The sequence below is a fragment of the Peromyscus californicus genome, unplaced genomic scaffold (genome assembly GCF_007827085.1).
Source record: "Peromyscus californicus insignis strain IS unplaced genomic scaffold, ASM782708v3 Scaffold_10__1_contigs__length_136768540, whole genome shotgun sequence".
Lineage (NCBI taxonomy): Eukaryota > Metazoa > Chordata > Mammalia > Rodentia > Cricetidae > Peromyscus > Peromyscus californicus.
The window spans coordinates 43,577,190-43,598,256 of record NW_026294391.1 but is presented as its reverse complement, the minus strand read 5'-3'; the positions used below and the strand labels follow the sequence as shown (position 1 = coordinate 43,598,256).

At 43.0% G+C, this 21,067-nt stretch overlaps 1 protein-coding gene across 5 annotated transcripts in view; it reads left to right on the top strand.

Annotated features, from left to right (window-relative positions):
* The first annotated feature begins 1,063 nt into the window (after window positions 1–1,063).
* Window positions 1,064–21,067, top strand: part of Gk (glycerol kinase) — a 78,751-nt gene continuing 58,747 nt past the window's right edge. For 3 of the 5 annotated variants that reach the window (XM_052732375.1, XM_052732391.1, XM_052732365.1), the window contains exons 1-3: window positions 1,064–1,324; window positions 18,144–18,217; window positions 18,913–19,019. In XM_052732375.1, coding sequence (XP_052588335.1) covers window positions 1,247–1,324; window positions 18,144–18,217; window positions 18,913–19,019 — 259 coding nt within the window. In that variant the 5' untranslated portion in view covers window positions 1,064–1,246. The remainder of the gene's footprint in view (window positions 1,325–18,143; window positions 18,218–18,912; window positions 19,020–21,067) is intronic. The other 2 variants (XM_052732398.1, XM_052732384.1) reach the window with 1 other exon arrangement.

The following is a 21,067-nucleotide window of genomic DNA, read 5'->3' as shown; positions in this document are numbered from 1 at the left end:
CTAGCTCTATTTTTTTCTACTAGGATGTTAAAAAAATGGTATACTATAAAATGAAATACATAGAATGCATAGCATAGAAGTGCTTTTAGAAAATATTTAAAAATATACATGACTATATAGAATATAATTAATTATTAAACATAAAATATGCAAGTGCAATGAGGAGCCCACAAACACCAGTCCCAGGTTGTTTTGAAAACTATTTCTCACTGTGGGTCTAGACCAAAGTTTGAAAAGCCTCTAGAATACAGGGCTCTAAAAGATCTGGGGAAGGTAAATTCAAGGTCAAGTGAGAATCCCTTTTCGCTCCCAACGTAGTCCATAGAGGTTAATAAAGAGAGCGGAAATGGCGTGCAGGGGAGGGCATATTCGAGTGGAGCCAAACGAAAAAAGCAAGGGCGCTTCAGGGCCAGGAGATGCCGGGGGCTTTTTTATTGGTTGGTCAAATTGAGCTACCTGGAGACAATAATTTGAAATGTTTTCCGTAAATAATAGACCAAAATAACTCTCGCGTTCCTTGTCCCTAGCCTACAAAGGTGAGGGATTCGCGTGGCTCCTGCGGCAGGTCGCACCCGGGATCAATCCCAGTAGAACAGTTTATTTATTATTATTAACCGGGGCTGAGCGCACGGGGCGTGGGAAGCGCGGGAAAGAAAAGACGGGGTCGTCCAGCGGACGACTGAGGTCGCGCTCTGCACAGCCTACGGGAGAGGGAACAGGCGGTTCCGCACTTCGGGTGCCTTCTGCCGGCACAAGCCTCCGGGCGGGCTCTGCGGGGAGTGTTCTGGGCTTGCTCCCGGCCAATAGACAACCACCGCCTCCGCCCTCCGCTCAGCCTTAGCCTGGTTAAAAGCAGACGCGTCTCCCGCCCCCAACCATGTGACCCACCGCGCGGGCCCCCGCCCCCGCCGTAAAGCGGACCCCGCCCCTTTGACGTCTGACTGTCCTCAGACTGGCACGCCGCGGGGCCTCTTTCCGTGGTTGCTCATTGGCTGTCCGGGAAGACAGCGCCCCCTTTGCCGCGCCCCCGAAGCCTCGGGGAATGCGGGCCGGGGCGGGGCCTGAGCCGGAGGGGCGGGGCGACGCGGCCCGGCGCGGGTAAAGGGGCTGCCTAGGAGCCGCGCTAGCCTTCAGCAGAAGCGCGCTGCTTCACCCTCGGCTCTCGCTACTCCGCCCTCCGCGCCCTCCACGGTCACCCGGGAGACGGGTCGTGTTAAGCTCTCCGACCTGAAGCTGAGTGATTTCCATGGCAGCCGCGAAGAAAGCAGTTTTGGGGCCATTGGTGGGAGCAGTGGACCAGGGTACCAGCTCAACACGTTTCTTGGTGAGCCCGGGGTGACATCTCCTAGCCCCTGAACCGGGACGCTAGCTGGAGGGGGAAAGGCGGGGTGTTGCGTTCTCAGTCCGCGCCTCTTGCTCTCCTGGGCCCTCGGCTGCTGGGGCGAGGAAGGGAGGCCAAAAAGGGGACCTACCATGCTGGGGTTGCCCAGTCCTGGCCTGGGGGGATCTTGGCCTCCCAAGACACCCCCGCAGCGGAGTTGAATAGTCTCAGCCTTGATAGTGGAGCCAGGTCACATACCAGTGGGGAGATCCTTTCCCCAAAGAGAGCGAGTACTCTCAGAGCATCCACACAGAGCAAGCGAGGTGCAGCAGGGGACAGGTGGTCACACTGACACTGCAGCGCTCTTCCCCAGGAGCATTTGGCCTGCTAGGCGCAGGACGTCCTTGGATGGAGGGAAAGCTGTGTCACGGCTGTGGTAACCCAACATAGCGTCCTTTGGAGCGGTAGAACGAATAAAGTGTTAGCATGATGATGCATTGTCATCCTCTCCCACAGAGGATAGACTACTGAGGGGGTGGCAGAGCAAATTAGGAAACAGACACATTACAGTTATTTTGCTGTAATCTTTCATTTCTAGAGCTTAACATTTCAACTCGGATACTTTGCCCATTACCAACAAATATTGTCCACTCCACTTGCCTGTCTAATGTGACAGGGCAATTCTGTTCGTTTAGTATGCATGACTAGAATTTTACCATAAAGAGGCGCTGTTTAAATATCTCTCTGCTGATTAGTTTTGCAGTTAGGAAGTTTAACTTTTTTCTTTTCCTTTTTTTTCTGTTTTGTTTTTGAGATGGGGTCTGCCTCTGTAGCCCAGAAAAGCCTGGAACTCAGGATCCTCCTGCCTCAGCCTGACTAGTGCTGGGATTAAAGGCATGAGCCACTGCTCCCTCACAGCTAGGAAACTTGCTCTTGAAGTGATCTAGCACTCGGTTCAGTGAGATCATTTAAAAGTAATTTAAGTAAATAGAGCGTTGGTAAAAGCCCATGCTTCAGTGGACATTTGACTAACCTGAAAAGTTGATGTAAATATTTAGTGATTACCTCTTTTATTTCTTTATCAAACATAATTTTTCCTCAATTATTTATTTACTTTGTGCCATTAAGGGTTGATGTCCTTGCCTGTAGCCTCTACCACTAAGCTACACCCTCAGCTGCTCTTCTTGTAATATGTATATAATATTATAATTATACATTATATTATATATATTATACTATATGTGTGTGTATGTATTATGTGTATTATATATATGGTATGTGTATTTTGTTCACTTGGCACTTGGCTAAAAACTATTGTGTTGTGATCATGAGAAGTCTTTTTTCTAAATTGAGAAACTTTCAGTCCACTTTAAATTTAAATCTTACTGACTTAACTCTGATTTGAGCTACCCAACCACTGTTTCACATCTGCATTTTTAAAATCTTATGATCGCATAAGGTATGTTTCATTTTGTTTTATATTCATATAAACGTTCACATAATCCTGAATTACAAATAAGAAAGTCTGCACAGTGTGATCACGATCTATCCCTGGTGCATGAGCTGGCTTTCTGGATTCCACTACCTATGGTTGGACACCTTGCTCACCCCTGATAAGTTGGGGAGGGGCTTGGTCCTGCCTCAGTGGAATGTACCAGGCTTAGCTGTCCCCCCATGGGAGAACTTACCCTGTTGGAGGAGGAGAGGAGGGGTGGGGGAGGAGAGATAGGGTGGAGGGTGGGAGGAGGTAGGAGAGGGGGATCTGTGGTTGGTGTGTAAAGAACTATAAAATCATTATCATCTTCTAAGCTTGTTAAGACCATTAAAACATGTGGACTGAATAACTAGGTTGATTTTTGTTTGTTGGTTTGTTTCTTTGTTTTTTGAGACAGGGTTTCTCTGTAGCTTTGGAGCCTTTTCTGGAATTTGCCCTGTAGCCCAGGCTGGCTTTGAACTCACAGAGATCCTCTTGCCTCTGCCTCCAGAGTGCTGGGATTAAAGGCGTGCACCTCCACCACCCAGTCAATTTTTTTAAATACATTTATTTTATGCGTGTGGGTATTTTGTCCACATGTATGTCTACGAGCCATGTGTGTGTGAGGAGGCCAGAAGAGGGTGTCAGATCTCCTGGAACTTGAGTTATATACAGTTGGGAGCCACCATGTGAGTGTTGGCAATCAAGTGAAGATCCTTTGGAAGAGCAGCTAGTGCTCTCAGCTGCTAAGCCGTCTCTCCATGAGCTGATTATTTTGAGATAGCATCTTGCCATGTAGCTCAGGCTGTTCATAAACTATGTAGCACAGGGTGGTCTGAAATTTACAGTCATTCTGTCTCAGCCTCATAGGTACTATGATTAGGAGCACAAGCCACCAGAATCAGCCATGTGGGTTGAATTTTAAAGCCATATTTGGGAATTGTCACACTAAGGGTTGGAGAGATGACACAGTGGATAAAGGTGCTTGTTTTTTTTGTTTTGTTTTTTCGAGACAGGGTTTCTCTGTGTAGCTTTGCGCCTTTCCTGGAACTCACTTGGTAGCCCAGGCTGGCCTCAAACTCACAGAGATCCGCCTGGCTCTGCCTCCCGAGTGCTGGGATTAAAGGCGTGCGCCACCACCGCCCGGTGGATAAAGGTGCTTGTTGCCAAACCAATGATCTGATCTTGATCCCGGGGCCTACGTGTTGGGATGAGAGTAACAACTCTCACAAGTTGCCCTCTCATATCCAGATGTATGCTGTGGCATGCACACACACCACACAAATAAATAGATGGAATAAAACTAATTTTAAAGCCGGGCGGTGGTGGCGCATGCCTTTAATCCCAGCACTTGGGAGGCAGAGCCAGGCGGATCTCTGTGAGTTCGAGGCCAGCCTGGTCTCCAAAGCGAGTTCCAGGAAAGGCGCAAAGCTACACAGAGAAACCCTGTCTCGAAAAACCAAAAAAAAAAAAAAAAAAAACTAATTTTAAAAGATTTGTCACACTAATGGCTGCAGAGGCCAGGCAGGTTGAAAGGGGAGGAGGCAAGCACAATGGCAATAGTGTATTAGGCCAAGGAGACAGCTCTATGTGCTAACCAGGAATACAAGCGCACTGATGCCAGAACTTCCATTTATTGTCATCAAAGCTGGTGCTTTAGAATCTGTGTCGAGACATTCTTGCTTTTTTTTCTTGTCTTTCCAGTTCTTAAGCGGTAATAATTACTAACTCAGAGTATTGGGGGAAACCAAACCAAGTATGGTAATTGTTTGCAAGTTTGTGTAGCCTTTGCCCTATATGAATGTGAGTAAAGTATTTTACAGCTTTAGAGGTTTCCTTCTTAGGAGTCAGCCTGAATGAGCTTGCCATCATTTGGGGTCTTATGTTGCTACCTATGTAGTCCAAGCAGTCTTTTTTTTTTTTTTTTTTTTTTTGGTTTTTTGAGACAGGGTTTCTCTGTGTAGCTTTGTGCCTTTCCTGGAACTCACTTGGTAGCCCAGGCTGGCCTCGAACTCACAGAGATCCGCCTGGCTCTGCCTCCCGAGTGCTGGGATTAAAGGTGTGCGCCACCACCGCCCAGCCAAGCAGTCTTTGTTTTTTTTTTTTTAACGCACTGCCTGTTAAATGGTGGTTTCTGGTCCTTCATGTTTTGTTGCCTAGAGGCATCTTTTTACATTGATAAAGAAGGAATTTACCAAGTTCTTAATGCTATAATCATTTGTTAGTTTGTAACATGAACAATATTAAGTTTCAGAAGCTGGCCATGGTGGTATATGCCTGTAATCAGCACACCTGGTAGACAGATGCAGATGGATGAGAAGTTCACATCACCTTCCACTAGGTCAGCCTGGACTGTAAGAGACTTAACAACAGCAACAGCAAAAACCCTGCCGGGCAGTGGTGGCACACACCTTTAATCCCGGCACGGGGGAGGCAGAGGCAGGTGGATCTCTGAGTTCGAGGCTAGCCTGGTCTACAGAGTGAGTTCCAGGACAGCCAGGGCTACACAGAGAAACCCTGTCTTGAGGGAAAAAAACATAAAAACAAAAAAAATTGTGTTTCAAACTGGGAATGTTGTTCATTGGTAGAGCACCTACCTAGAATATGTAAGGCCCTAGGGAGATACCTGGTACTGAAAACAATGTTTGGTTGCAGTTATTGGGCCCTCTGTGAGCACAATAATAATGTTCAATTTCAGAAGATTCCTCCCTACTGGGAAAAAGATATATAAAAGTTAATTAAAAGTTAATTACATGTGGTAGTTTATACTTTTTATTTTCATTTTGTTTTAGATTTATTTTTATATGTGTGTGTGTGTGTGTGTGTGTGTGTGTGTGTGTGTGTGTGTGTGTGTCCCTTTGGAGGACAATGGGACCCCTAGAGCTGGAATTCCAGGCATTTGAGCTGCATGACACAGGAGCTCGAAACTGGAAGCCAGGTCTTCTGGAAGAAGCCCCAAGCCATCTCTCCAGTCCTGGTGGTGCGGACTTGTAATCCCAGTGCTTAGAAAGTTAAGGTAGGAGGATTGATAGAGCTCCCTGCGCTACTCAGTTCTAAGTCAACTTGAGCTACATAGTGAGACCATGTCTTAGGAAACAAAAATAAGTAAATGATAAATGACTAAAAATAAATGTTGATCAATAACATTGTCTGTTCCTTAAGAAACAGCTGTGAAATAATGCTTCAAAGGCCAAGTGGATAATTTGGAAAACGTGGCAATGGTTTAGCAAGATAGCGTTTCCTTTGGCTGTAGAAATTTCCTGGAGAATGCAGATAGTTGAATTACTGAATAAGCGCTTCATTCATAAGGTGATTCCCAGGAGTTGTTCTTATATTGCTCTTCCATGTTGTAATGATGACTCAAAGCTAATAGAATGGCCTACCTTCCCAGGTAAGGGTACAGTGGGGACGAACTGGTATAGATAGGAAGCTCACAAAGTTAAAGACATTCACACAATCTAATTAGTCTTCATTTAATTTGCATATTTAAGTTATTGGAGGCCAGCAACCTCTTTAGCTTTCTTCTTCCCTTTTCTATTAGTAAAAGCTTTATTTCTGCTCTTACATCCAGTGCGAATTCCTCTTCCTCTGTGCCCCATATCTGTTTCTTATGGTTCTATTCGACCTGTAAATAGTAGTACAGTAGCCATCCATCTCTTTAGTTTCCTGCAAACCCTTAATCATAGCTTCTCTCTTCCACTAATGCTTACTGATTTATTTTTGTGGTGCTGAGGATCAAATGCAGGGTCTTACACATTATCAAGCAAGCGCTAAACTATGGAGTCCCCCGTCCCAACCCTGTATGGCTCTTTCTATACTGTCATCAATAGATCTTACCCCTCGACCTTTGTTTGTATTATGTACCTGTTGTATTGAAGGAAGAGGCCTCCTTAAAAGCCCTGTTCATTCCTGTATTCCTTAAAAGTTTTCAGTCATCAGTGTAGCAAATAAACTTGTGTTTTGTTGACACAGAGAGAGCAATCAATCTATTAAGTAGAAATAGTTTTTGTTCTTTGATTTTGTTTTTTTTTAATGAAATAGTTTCACAAAAGCCAGATTGGTCTTGAACTCACTGAGTGACAGGAATGACCTTGAATTCCTGTTCCTTCCTTCTCCACTTCCCTAATAATTGCTATCACAGGTAAACAATAGCATGTCTGGCTATTACATAGATTTTTATTCTTCTTTAATAGGTCAACTGACTTTTATTTCTGGTTTTCTTTCCTTAACTTGCCAAAAAAATATATAAACTGTCTCTGTCTCTGTCTCTCTCTGTTTTGAGACAAAGATCATGTCTCACTTTGTAGCCCAAAGTGAATCCAAACTTGCAGCAATCCTCCTGCCTTTGGGTCTGGATGGCTGGATTACAGATGAGCCACCACACCAAGCAAACAACAGAACACAACAAAACAAAAAAAACCCATTTGGATTGGATTAATTTCTTTTGATTTTAGTAGTAGACCTTTCATTTTATTTCTATTTTTTTTTTTTTTTTTGGTTTTTTGTTTTTCCGAGACAGGGTTTCTCTGTGTAGCTTTGGAGCCTGTCCTGGAACTCACTTTGGAGACCAGGCTGGCCTCAAACTCACAGAGATCCGCCTGCCTCTGCCTCCTGAGTGCTGGGATTAAAGGCGTGCGCCACCACCGCCTGGCTTATTTCTATTACTTTTTTTACATGTATGGGTGTTTTGCTTGCATGCAGGTGAGAATGCAGTGTCCAAGGAAGCCACAAGAGGTTATTGGATCCCCTGAAACCAGAGTTACAGATGATTGTAATCCACTATATGGGTGCCAGGACTTGAACCTGGGTCCTCTAGAAGAGCAACAAGTGCTCTGAACCACTGAGCCATCTCTCTAGCCCATAGACCTTTCATTTCAGATCTAAAAAATGTTCTTACATTTTATCCATTTATTCACTGTGTGTTTGTATGTGTGCACATGTACATACACTCAGTGTGGCATTTGTGTGGAAGCCAGAGGACAACTTGTGAGAGTCACTTTTTGTTTATTTATTTATTTATTTTGAGACGAGCTTTTCTATATAGCCATGGCTGTCCCGGAACTCTCTCTGTAGACCAGACTGGCCTCAGATTCAGAGGTTCTCCTGCCTCTGCCTCCATAGTTCTAGGATTAAAAGTGCACTGCCACCACCTGGCTTGAGAATCACTTCTTTGTTTCCACCTTGTAGATCTGGCGGGGTTCAACTCAGGTCACCAGGTTTAGTAGCACACACCTTTACCCACCATTCCTCCCAGCCCCATGCTTATTTCTTCAGCAAATTGTCAAAGAGTTAAGTTTTGGGATCCTGTGCAAATGTTTTGTACTAGAGGAAAGTTCCCAACTCCTCTGATAGGAAAGTGAACCTGTGTTGGCACACAGGTTGCAGGGTAGGAAGGAACTTCTTGGAAAGAGAATTAGTGTAACAGGTTTTAAGGAGGGGCACTTTCTTCGTGAGAAAAAAGTTTCAGCTTAAGCAGTCAACTTCCTTCTCTACTTTGGTAACTTAATTTTGATCCATTAAGTCAAATGTTTACAAAAAGGTTTGGTTTGGAGAATGTTGTGACTTGCAATATGTCAAGGACAGAGTTGAGAACTTTCCTAGTCTCATGCCATTTGGTAAGATCTAGATAGTATTCAGGGAAGCACCTGGGTGATGAGACTGTGCTGAGGATTTGAGGATTAGGCCCAAGGTCACATAATAACTGGTAGAACAAGAATTCAAGTCCAAGTTCTTGTACTCTGAGGCAGATTATCCTAACTAGTGCCTGGAGAATGGTGAAGAGGGGAGAGATTCAAGGCCCTAGCCAGTCAAGTGTCACTTCTGATTATAGGATTATAGCCATACATGAATGACTGTCCACCAAGAAAACCATATTCTTACAAATTGGCTTCACAAGGTATGAATAAATACTGCTTTGAATAAGTGCTCAGGTTATGATCATTTTGTGTGACTCAGGTTCAGTGGGTCCTGGGCGGGGCTCAGGTGTGTCACCATGGATAATGGTTGTGTAATCATTTTCCTCCAACAGCCAGTATATATGAAGAATGAAAAGAATTGTGGTTCTGTGCTTACTTTGGCAAGAAACTTTGCCTTGGCCCTAGTTGTCTCGTTATACTTAGAGATGTCAGAAAGCTTATGGATAGATTTTTCTTCTCTCTCTCTCTCTCCCTCTCTCTCTCTCTCCCTCTCTCCCTTCCTTTTTTTTTCTTTTTCCTTCTCATTCAACACATCTGTTTTCGTTTTTTTGAGACACTCTTACCACTAGAGCCCAAGCTGGCCTGGAACTCACTATATAGCCTAGGCTGGCCTCAAACATAAGGCTCTCTTCCTGCTTCACCTTCTTACGTACTGAGCTTACTGGAATGAACCACCATGCCTAGCTTTTAAGAGCTTTCGAGTTTGAACGTGAAGGACTTGGCCATATCTTCGTTTCTTCCCTAATGGCTTGCAATAGTTATTTACTATACATGAGCAAGTGCGTGGATCAAATAAGCATCCAGGGACTGAGATGTGTTGACTGAATGAGAAACTTCGGGAAATTTAAAATTTGACCACTAGCTGTTTTAGATGTCTGCATATGTGCTGAAATAAATTTTTTGTGGCACTGGGGGCCAAACACAGGGCCTTGTAAATGTTACATAGGAGCTACACTACTGAGCTATGTGCCTTGCTTTACGAATTTGTTGTTGCTGCTGTTTCAGATGACCTTAGGTATCCCAGGCTGGCCTCAAACGTGGTATGTAGCCAAGGATGACTCCTGATCTACCTGTCTCCACTTCCCAAGTGCTGGGATTGCAGATGTGTACCACCACATCTAGCCTACAGTTTCATTCTGTTTTCATTACACACACACACACACAGACACACAGACACAGACACACACATGCAGACACAGACACAGACAGACACACACACACACACACACACACACACACACACACACACACACACACGGGGGTAGTGGTGGTGGTGTACCTGCAGGAGTTCATTCTCTTATTTCACCATGGGTCTTGAAGACTGAACTCAGGTAGCCGTGGCAGCAAGGATAGTTACACTTGAGCCATGGTGCCAGCACAATTTCACTTAAAAAAGACTTTATTTTATTTTACATGTATAAGTGTTTTGCCTGTGTCGTAAGTCTGTGTGCCACATGTATGCCTGATGCCCGCAGAGGCCAGAAGAGGGCATTGGATCCCCTGGAACTGGAGTTACAGAAAGTTGTGGCATTGTGGGTGCTGGGACTCAAACTCCGTTCGTCTAGAAGAACAAGTGCTCTTAACCACTGAGCCATTTCTCCAGCCCGTTTTTCTTTTTAAGACTTTATTTTACTTTTGTATGCATATATCTGTATATATGTGCCTGTGTGGGTGTGTGTTCACGTGTGTGCTGATGCCTATAGAGGCCAGAAGAAGGTGGCAGATCACTTGGGATTACTGGGATCTCCATTCTGGTTCTCATGGTTGGGCACTAAGTGCTCTTAATTACTGAGGCATCTAGGCTCCAATTTCATTCAAAATGTTTTAAAATTACATTGTATTTGGTGGGGGTGTGTCTCTGTGTATGTGAAGGTCAGAGTTGGTTGCTAGAGTTGGTTCTTTCCTTCCCCTATGTGAATCCCAGGAATTGAACTCAGATCCTCTGGCTTGGCTGCAAATGCCTGCCTGTACCTGATGACCCTTCTCACTGGCCCCTACAATTTCAGTTTTAGGAAATGGTGTAATGGTGCAAGGCTGTAATCTTCTTGTGATACCAAGGCAACTCACAGAGATGCGCCTGCCTCTGCCTCCGGAGTGCTGGGATTAAAGGTGTGCAGCACCACCGCCTGGCTCTATTTTGATTTTGATTTCGACACAGGGTGACCTCAAACTGGCCATGTAGCTGAGGATGATCTTGAGCTGCTAATCCCCCTGCCTCCAAACCCAAATACTGGGATTGTAGATATGTGCTACCACACCCAGCCTACATTCCTGAGTAATGTCTTATCATATAGTAAATTTTAGTGTACCATAAAGTAGTGGGCTGGTGGTAGGGTTGTGTAGGCAGGAAGATGAATGTGCATGTTTATGATGGTACGGCTAAATTAGTCATAGGCTGACAGAAGCAAACCCGCAGGGCACTTAGGAAAGAGGGCATGTGATCTTTCTATGACTCTTCACAAGTCAGGGGGTGTGTCCACCAGTATGTTTCAGCAGACCAGTGTAAAAGGTTTAAAATAACAACTTCCATTCTGCAGTTCACATTATCTCCGAAATTGAGTAGTCAGTTAGTTCTAGAGGTGGAATAGAGATCTGGGGACTTTTAAAAAAGTGTTTGTGAGACAGTCTCACATAGCCCAAACCTTTGAATTTGCTGCATAGCCAAGACTGGCTTTGAACTCCAGATCCTCCTGCCACTGCCTCCCAAGTGTTCGGATTGCAAGTGTGTCCCGCATTGCTCAGCTCAGCTCAGCTCTCGTGACATCCAATTCTGCTTCTGGCCATAATGTAGTAGTCAGCAGAGTAAAAAGGTAGGAGGAGGAGTAACACATATCATGTTGGAAACGGCAGCTGGATCTATGCTAGAGCTGCACTCGGCCAAAGGCTGTTCTACATTACCTAGCCTTAGACTTACTCTGTAGCTGCAGATAACCCCGAAGTTCTGATTCTCCTAGCCTGAATCTAGCGTTTACAGGTATGTACTACCATTCCTGCTTTATTCCATGTGGGGCATTGAATATGGGGCTTTATGCATTCTTAGCAAACATTTTACCACCCAAGCTATATCACCAGACTATATATTAGCTTTACATTTTTCCTTGCTCTCTTTTTCTTTTACTTTTACTTTACAAAATTTTCTGTATGGGTGTATGGCCTGCATGTGTGAATGCATACTTGGTGCCCAAGGAGGCCAAAAGATGGCATCAGATTCCCTGGAATTGGAGTTGGAGAGGATTATGAGCTACCATGTGGGTGCTGGAAATCAAACTCTGGTCTTCTGAAAGAGCAGCCTGTGCTCTTAACCACTGAGCCATCTCTCCAGCCCCATATCCGTATTATTTCAATACTGAAAATATAAATCAGGACCCAGGCAAATAAATGATTTACTACTGAGTTATGTCTATAGCCTCCCCAGAACAAAATCTGGAATTGAGACATGATGTCTAGAGGTAAATGATTTGTTTGTTTGTTGTTATTTTGGGACAGGGTCTCATTTAACCCAGGATGGCCTTAAACATAATATGTAGCCAAGAATGACCTTAAACTCCTGATTCTCCCACCTCTATTTCCCGAATTCTGAGATTGTAGATATAAGCAACCACATCCCACTGTTTTATTTCATTTCATTTTTAGTATTTATGTATTTTATTTGTTTGTCTGTTTGTTTGTTTATTGAGACAGAGTCTCATTGTCCCAGGCTGGCCTGGAACTCAGTATATAATCCAGGCTGGACTCAAATTCACAAGAATCATGCTTTAGCCTCCCAAGAGCTGGGGTTACAGAGATGATCCTCTATGCCTGGCTCCAGGTATTTTTATTCAGACTTTTTTTAAAAACAGAGTTTCTCACTGTATATTGAAACTTAGGTTGACCTAAAATTCTCATACTCAGTATGCTGGGATTACAATCATGCACCACCATGACCAGCTATTCACAGATGGAAAATTCACAAGGCTCCGAAAAAAATGAAAGTCAAACAGCTGGTATGGGCAGGGTGGAGGCTCAACCTCGCCATGCTTTGTGTGCCTCCAGGTCCTATGCCTTTTCGCTTCTGAATTATGCCAAACATGAAGTTCTTGTCTGCTTCTCTGGCCCACAGGAAGTTCTGAGAACAGATACTTCTTTAAACGGATGACCTGAAATAGGAACGACTGACTGCTGGGCATCCTTCCTCTGAGCCAGAGCAACACCTCAAACGAGCATTGTCTAAACTGAAACCTGCAATCTGGCTCCATTTTTCCTGTCCTGCAACTATTGGACTCCCCCACTTTGTCCTGTAAAGGCTGTCTACCTACGCTAGCCTGCTACAAGTTATGTTCTTTCAGAATGCTTCCCCTTTTCCTGCTGCAGCCTCAGTACTTAGATTTCAAGTCTCCCAGGCCCAACTGTGCCTGCTTCCCTGAAGGAATCCTCCATGTGTCATACTTATTCTTACTATAGGTACAACAGAGTGGCTTTCCTGGGTCAAGCCTTGTCTCCGTCTGCTTCTACCCTAGCAGTAGAGAGCATTATGTACTCTCGCCCACCTGTACACCCCACTCACATGCACTTCCTGCATCACGTGGCCACATTTCTGTTTAACCAGTTTAGAGGTTAACACTTCTGGGAGCCCTTACCTGACTCCCACATGTCTGGATGAGATGTGTCTTTTACTCTTCATAGCCCTAGCAGGTCTATGTGAGAAGATTTCTCTGTATCACTGCCGTGGAATAGATGGTGAAAAATAATAATTGTTAGTATGATGTCAAAGTAGGAAAGGACTGTGTCTTAAGGTTACTATTGCTGTGATTAAATACCTGATTAAAGCAACTTAGAGAGGAAAGGGTTTATTCAGTTTATGCTTCCACATCACATCTCATAATCAAAGGAAGTCAGGACAGGAACTCAATCGGGGCAGGAACCTGGAAGCAGGAGCTTATGCAGCGGCTATGGAGGAGTGCTGCTTACTAGCTTGCTCCTCATGGCTTGCTCAGCCTGCTTTCTTATAGAACCCAGAACTGCCAGCCCAGGGATGGCCCCACCCACAATGGGATGGACCCCTCCCCATCAATCACTAATTAAGAAAATACCCTACAGGCTTGCCTATAGCCGATCTTATGGAGGCATTTACTCAGACTTGTGTCAAGCTGACATAAAACTAGCCAGCATACACTGAATTGGTATTGAGAAATCTGATCCTTAGCCATTTCTCAGTATTATCTAGTCTGGCTCCTCACCTGGTAAATATGAGTATAGTGTATTGGAGCCACGGGTTCCAGTTGGTAATGTCTTTTGGTTTTTATCTTAAAACTGTTGTTAACTTTTATTTTTTGAAGAATTTGAAGATGGGAGCTGAAGTCCAAATATGATCTGCAGGTAGGATCTAGTCTGCAGACTTGACTGGAGGGTTTTGTCTTTCCTTCCCAGCTCCTGAAAAGTCCAAGAGAAGTAATAGCACTGTTTGAAAATGCTGGGCCACAGGATCTCTAGCATGTCTTCTTACTCCCATAACCTCACTGTGCTTTGGTTTTGTTTGTTTTTCTGAGACAGGGTCTCCTGGAGTCCAGGCTGGCCTCAAACTCATGATCATGCCTCATCCTTTCAAGTGCTGGTATTACAGATGGCAGGCTTGACAATGGCTTCTGAAGTCAACTTGGGAAAAAAAACTGTAACAACCAAGTAGAGCTACTGGTAATGTGTTATTATTTTGCAGTTAGTTACCTTCCACCATAGAATTCCTTAAGACTGTTCATGTGACCCTTGATATATGTAAACAATGATGTACTGTAGACCTCCTAGCCTTATGTGACTATTGACTATTTTTATTTTTTCCTTATTATTTTCCTCCCTTACTTCCTTGGATTTGAGACAGGATCTTACTCTGTACTCCATGTTGGTCTGGAACTCACTATGTGGTTGATGTGGTTGCAGCTGTCCTCAAATTTATGCTAATCTCCCTGCTTCAGCCCTGTGAGTGCTAGAATTATGACCATGCTGGGCTTGAAAAAGGGTCTCCATTTCTTTTTGCATGTGTGTGGTGTGTACGTTGCATGAATGTGAGTGTATGGGTGCATGTGTCCATGTATGCACATGTGGAGACAGGAAGAATACAACATGTGTCTTGCTCTTTTGCTTTTCACTGTATTCCTTTAAGACAGAGTCACTGATATGGAAACTTGTCATTTTGGCTGGGCTGGCCAGCCAGTGAGCCCCAGGGATATACTTGTCTTCAGCACCAGTGCTGAGGTTATAGGCACATGGAGTCATGCTTGGCTTTTAATAATGAGTTCCGGTTATTCTAATTCAGATTCTCATATTTGCATACACATCAAGCAAGTACTGGCACATACCTAGCCATCTCCCCAGCCATTTTCTCTACTGTCTTTTAGAAAGATGATTTTATTGAGCTATCTTCCTAGTCTCCACCAATCTGTAGAAAGAAAGGCTCTTACAGTATAGTCTAGACTGGCCTGGAACTTACCATGTAGCTGAGGCTAGCTTCCAACTTGTGAGTAGTCTTCCTGTCTTAACCTTCCTAGTCCTGGGATTACAGGTATACATTACCATACCTAGCTCCTATCCTACCATTTCTGTTTGTTTGTTTCTTATTTACTTTGAAACAGGATCGCATTAGGTATCTCTAGCTGGCCTAGTACTCGCTATGTAGACCAGGCTATTCCCAAACTCAAAGAGGTCTGCCTGCCTGTGCCTCCCAAGTGCTGGGATTAAAGGTGTGCATCATCATGCCTCGCTGTTTATTAATTCAGACAATGTCTCATGTAGTGAAGCCTGCCACTGAATTCTTGATTTTCCTGTTCCTACCTCCTACGTGCGGAATGAATTGTAGGTTTATAGGTATGTACCATTACATTTAGATTTATACAGTTCTGGGTATCAAACCCAAGGCGGATAGCACATGCTTGGCAAGCATTCTACCACATGAACTGCATCTCCCTAGCATTCTACCATCTCATTTTACCCATCATTTCCTTTGTTTCTTCCTTTTTGTTTGTTTGAGATGTTTATTTATTTCCTATGTTCCTCTGGCTGACCTGTAACTCAGTAATATGTAGATATCTAAGACCAAGTTAGCCTTAAACTTGCAGTAGCCATTTTCCTGCCTCTGTTTCCCCATTTATTAGATTACATATGTGAGCCACCATACCACCTCTGCTATTTCTTATCTGATAATTTTTCTTCAAGTAAGTACTTATAATAGAGTATACTTTTTTCAGACGTTGAACAAGTGTGCAAGGTACTGTTCTGTGTCCTGGGCATATGTCCATAAATAAAACATAGCCAATTGAGCCTACATCCTAGGTACATACTTTAGTCCTGAGCTATAAATCATAAGATATGAAATGGGGTTCTGTCAGCTTATTTCTTTATGACGTTGAGTTAACCTTTGACTTGTAAGATATTTTATCTTCTCAAAGAACTTTAGAACTTGCCTTCTTGCTTTGTATTTATCACTTCTCCAGAAAAACTGGTGTGCATCACAACAATGGAAGGAAGCAACTTGCCAGAGAGTATTTTCTCTTTATTTTTGCTTGTTTCAGTCTGCAGTGAACAGGTATTTTCTCTCACAGGAAACTGAGGCATGGAACTACTCTCTGGAGTAATTAGAAATGAACTTTATGCTATAGTTACAGTGACTTGGAGAGTTAATTGTAGTTAAATTATAAATTCTTACTCTGAAACCATAAGAAAATGGGTACTCAAGTACAGGTACTAACTGGTAGAAACAATGGCTAAGAAAAACTGTTACTAAAGTTTTAAAAAGTGCTGCTTAACTTCATTGAAATTGTGGTGAATTGTATAGCTTCTTTATTAGCTTTCATCCCCTGGTTTTAATGTTTTATATCAAGGGTCTGCTATTTATGGCACAGATGCCTGGTGGATGAGGCCTCCAGTTAACTATTTTTCTCCTTGCTGATAGATAGGGCTCTATTTTCCTGGTAAAAGAGCATGAGAAAGACACTACTGAATCTCCCTGTAAAGGAATTCACAAGTACCAATCCTGCATGAGCATCCTTCTCACCTAAGATGAATGAGGAGTGAAAGCTGCTATTACCATCAGTATTATGTCAACTTCCTTATTCTTCTTGGTTTTTCTATTCACCAAGGAAATCTATGCTATTAATTGTATTAATTTCCATTTTGTAGAGAGCCATCTTGGCTTATTTAGGGATAAAGAGCCATTTTTTTTTCTTTCTTTGTTATTTCGAGGGAGGGTTTCTCTGTGTAGCCCTGGCTGTCCTGGAACTTGCTCTGTAGTCTAGGCTGGCCTCACACTCAATGATCTGCCTGTCTCTGTCTCCTGAGTGCTGGGGTTAAAGGTGTACACTACTACCACTATTATTATTATTGTCATCATAATTATTGATTTTTTTGAACACAGCCTTGCTACATAGTTCAGGCTTGTCTCAACCTTATGGCAATCCTCCTGTCTCAGTCTCCAGAATGCTGGGATTACAGGTGTATACCATCACACCTGGCAGAAATTTCCTCATTGAAAAGGTTATTATGCTTTGTTTTCTCGGGAGAACTCTCTTACATATGTTTTAAAATTTATTCTTTGACCCATCCAATCATATGTATCGTGGCTTTTAGTTGTTTTCACGCCCATTGCCCTCTCGTTCCTTCCTCCATTTCCTGCTGCAACCCTTCTGCCGAAGAAGTTCTGCTCTCGCTTCTCCCTTTTGTTGTATCTGTGACCTTCTGACTTCAATCAGAGTTGCTTGCATGAGCGTGGGCGCCATTGCCAAAGGTCTTTCCGGGAGATGGTGCCTCCTGAGCCCCTCTCCATCTCTGATGAAGCACCGAGAGATCGAATCTTGTGTAGGTGTTGTGCAGGTAAGCACAGCTGTAGTGAGTTCATGAGGGCAACGACCATGTCATGTCCCAAAGACATCTTCTTGTGCCATACCGTACACTTCCTCAAGCATCGTCCTCTTCTCCTTTTCTCGGATGTTCCATGAGCCTTGGAGGGATGATATAGATGTCCTGTCATCCATCATCACTTTTATTCTCGCCACTTTGACTACTAATGAATCTCTGCATTAACTGCCACCCACAGCTACAAGAAGCTTCTCTGAAGGAGATTGAGAACAGCACTAAGCTATGGGTAAAAGCATGCGCATATAGAAGGCAGTTTAATAACATGTCCATTTAGCAAAGCAGTAGTAGCAGGTTCCCTATATCCTGCCTATATCCTGCCTAGCCATAGGCCCTGACCATGTTTACAGTACCATCTCAGGAGAAGTTCTTTCACTTTTTTTTTAAAAAGGATTTATTTATTTTTATTTTATGTGTATGGGTGTTTTGCCTGCATGTATGTCTGTGTACCACATGCATGCCTGTTGTCCATGGAGGTCAGAAGGTATCAAATCTCCTGGAACTGGAGTTACAGAGGGCTGTGAGCTGCCATGTGGGTGCTGGGAATTAACCCGGGTCCTCTGGGAGAGTAGTAAGTACTCAGAACCACTGAATCATCTCTACAGCCAACCACATTGTAATGCTTTATGATTCTGCCTGAAGAATAAGCCAAACATCATTGGTGGTCATGTCATCTGATTCATTGTTTTATATATGTTAATAAGAACTTCATTTGCTCAATAACTTTAAACAGATTTTATACCAACCTGCATTATTATACTGATGTGTTTTTCAGGTTTTCAATTCAAAAACAGCTGAACTTCTTAGTCATCATCAAGTAGAAATAAAACAGGAATTCCCAAGAGAAGGGTATGTTTCTTAATTTAATATGTAAAGACATGTCACATTTATTGGCTTTTGTCACCCCATGTACTCTGTGGATTGGTTTGATAAACTTAGCCAGACATCATCTTGATAGGACCTGAGAGATTGGGATTGGTCAATAAATGCAGCTATAATGCAGTAGTTCATCAAGGGTAGCTTAGGAATTCAGCAATGGAAAGCAAAGTCTAAGTAATATAAGTAACACAACAAAGGCGTAGTAACCATCAGCAGTTCTGCATCAACTCTGAAGTCATTTATTTCTGTGTCCCTATTGTTACTAACGGTGCTAAAATGGTGACTATTTAGGAGATTGGTTTTGTTTTGCTTTATTTTCTGGCTTTTGGAACCAGGATAGTCTCACTCTATAGACCAGCCTGGCCTGCAACTTAGAACAGTCATCCTGCCTTAGCCTCTCAAGTGCTGGGATTTGAAGTGTGAGCCGCCACACCTGGCGAGTGACCATCCTTAGAAGGATGGGTTATTACAATGTGAAGAATAAGGAAAATGTAAGGGAAATAGTTTTTTTCATTACTTTAGAATGTAGAATATAGATATGCTTTGCTTTCCTATTTTTTTCACTTATGTGCTAGGCACATCTAATGGGTTAACTTATTTGTGGAAACATGTTAGGTTTGTAATGAATTCTTGGAGACTAACACATTTATCCTTTTGTTCCAAAGATGGGTAGAACAAGACCCGAAGGAAATCCTGCAGTCTGTTTATGAGTGTATAGAGAAAACATGTGAAAAACTTGGACAGCTCAATATTGATATTTCCAACATCAAAGGTATTTTGAGTATTTTCATCTTCTAGTACAGCTCTGCCAATCCCATTCATTAATTTATCCTTTCAGCTCATAATTGAATCTTTATGTACTGCAAGCCTTTTTGTGAGAACTTGTGGGCACAACAATAAACAGGATTCAGTCCCTGTTCATATAGCCATTTTATTCACATGAAGACAAGGAAAAATAAAAGAAGACAATACAAGTTAATTTTAGATACTAATAAATTCCATGTGGGAAATTAAAAAACGAGTGATATGATAGGGTGTACCTACAAGGCTTACCTTAGATTAGGTGGCCATGGGAGGCTTCTCTTCTCTGAGGAGCTGATTATTTTGCTGACATTTCAAGGGACATGAGGGGTCAGTCATGTGACTGTTGGGAGAAAAATATTTGAAGAAAAATAAACATTGCATGCAAAGTTCCCAAGGTGAGACTAAATCAAGGTAGTCTCGGGTCACAAAGAACACCAACATGTCATAAGAACAGTAAAAGCAAGTTGAGTGGACAGAGTGGGTAGGTAAGGGGTTTAATGGAGCCCAAATTGGAGAAATCAGTGGGGTCTTGTCAGCATATTTTCGAGTGCGATTGTTAGTTTTAAGATCAGAGGGGGCAGGTCATGACTTCCCAGTCAGAGACAGTTCCGAACCTGCTGTGTAGAAAGTGGACTGTGATGGAGAGACCAGTGTGAGGCTTCTGTAGAAGTGTTGAAAGAGTGTGGGGGCCTGACTGACACCAGTCACATAGAAGCAAGGAGGAAAGACCAATCTTGCTGACTGGTTGGCTCCTAGGGTAGTTGAGAGAGTAGTGAGTAGTCGGGCAGGGGAAGAAATGGGTCAAAAGTGATGCTTCAGAGTCTTGTAGTTTTTGTTTTATTTTGTTTTGTTGTATCTGGTTGTACATTGCTCCCGCGTAGGTGGGGATGCCTTTTATTAAGAAGAGAAACATGACAGGGAGGAATGCTTTGGGGGAATAGTTTTTGAAATCCAAACACTTTACTTATTGAATTTCTATGAAATCACTGTCTGAAAGAATGAGTTTGTTGTAGGTCTCTCTATGAATTCCTAGTTTCTGGTAGAAGATCTATGCTTGGCTATTTATTATTTATACAGGGAGAAAAAGTTACTTAACTACCCAAGGGTGCTGCAACATTGTATAGGGTGAAAAATCAATGTGGTCGTTGCTGCTTCTTGTCTCTTATAGCTTGTATTGTGTTGTTAAGTTTTGTTTGATTATTTGTTTGACTTTTGTTTTGAAACAAGGGCTAAATAAATAGACCTGTCTGGCTTTGAATTTGCTATAATTATCCTGCTCCTGCTTTCTTTCTTTTTTTCATATAGTTTAGGTTTTTTGAGACAGGGTTTCTCTCTGTAGCTTTGGTGCCTGTCCTGGATCTCACGCTGTAGACCAGGCTAGCCTTGAACTCACAGAGATCTGCCTGGCTCTGCCTCCCAAGTGCTGGGATTAAAGGCGTGTGGTACTGCTGCCTGGCTGCTCCTGCTTTTTAAGTACTGGAATTACAGGCATTTGGTGTTTTAATTCATAGCCTCCTGGCTTCAAGACTTACCATACTCCTAAGATTTTTGTCCTAATTGAATTTTTTTTCTTTATTTGTTTTTGTTGGTATTATTGGTTTTCTGTTGGTTTTGATTTTTTTTGTTTTCTTTTGTTTTTTGAGACAGGGTTTCTCTGTATAGTTTTGTGCCTTTTCTGGAACTTACTCTGTAGACCAGGCTGGCCTCGAACTCACAGAGATCCGCCTGGCTCTGCTTCCCAAGTGCTGGGATTAAAGACGTGTGAAACTACCGCCCCGGCTGGTTTTGATTTTTAAAGAAGGTCTGTCATAGTCTGTAGCTGTGAAGAGACACCATGACTGTGGCAAGTCTTATAAAGGAAAGCATTTTATTAGAACTGGCTTACAGGTTCAGAGGTTTAGTCTATTATTATCATAGCAGGAAGCATGGCTGCATTCAGACAGACACGGTGCTTCAGTAGGAGCTGAGAGTTCTATGTCTAAATCAGGAGGCAGCAGGAAGAGAGATATAGGGCCT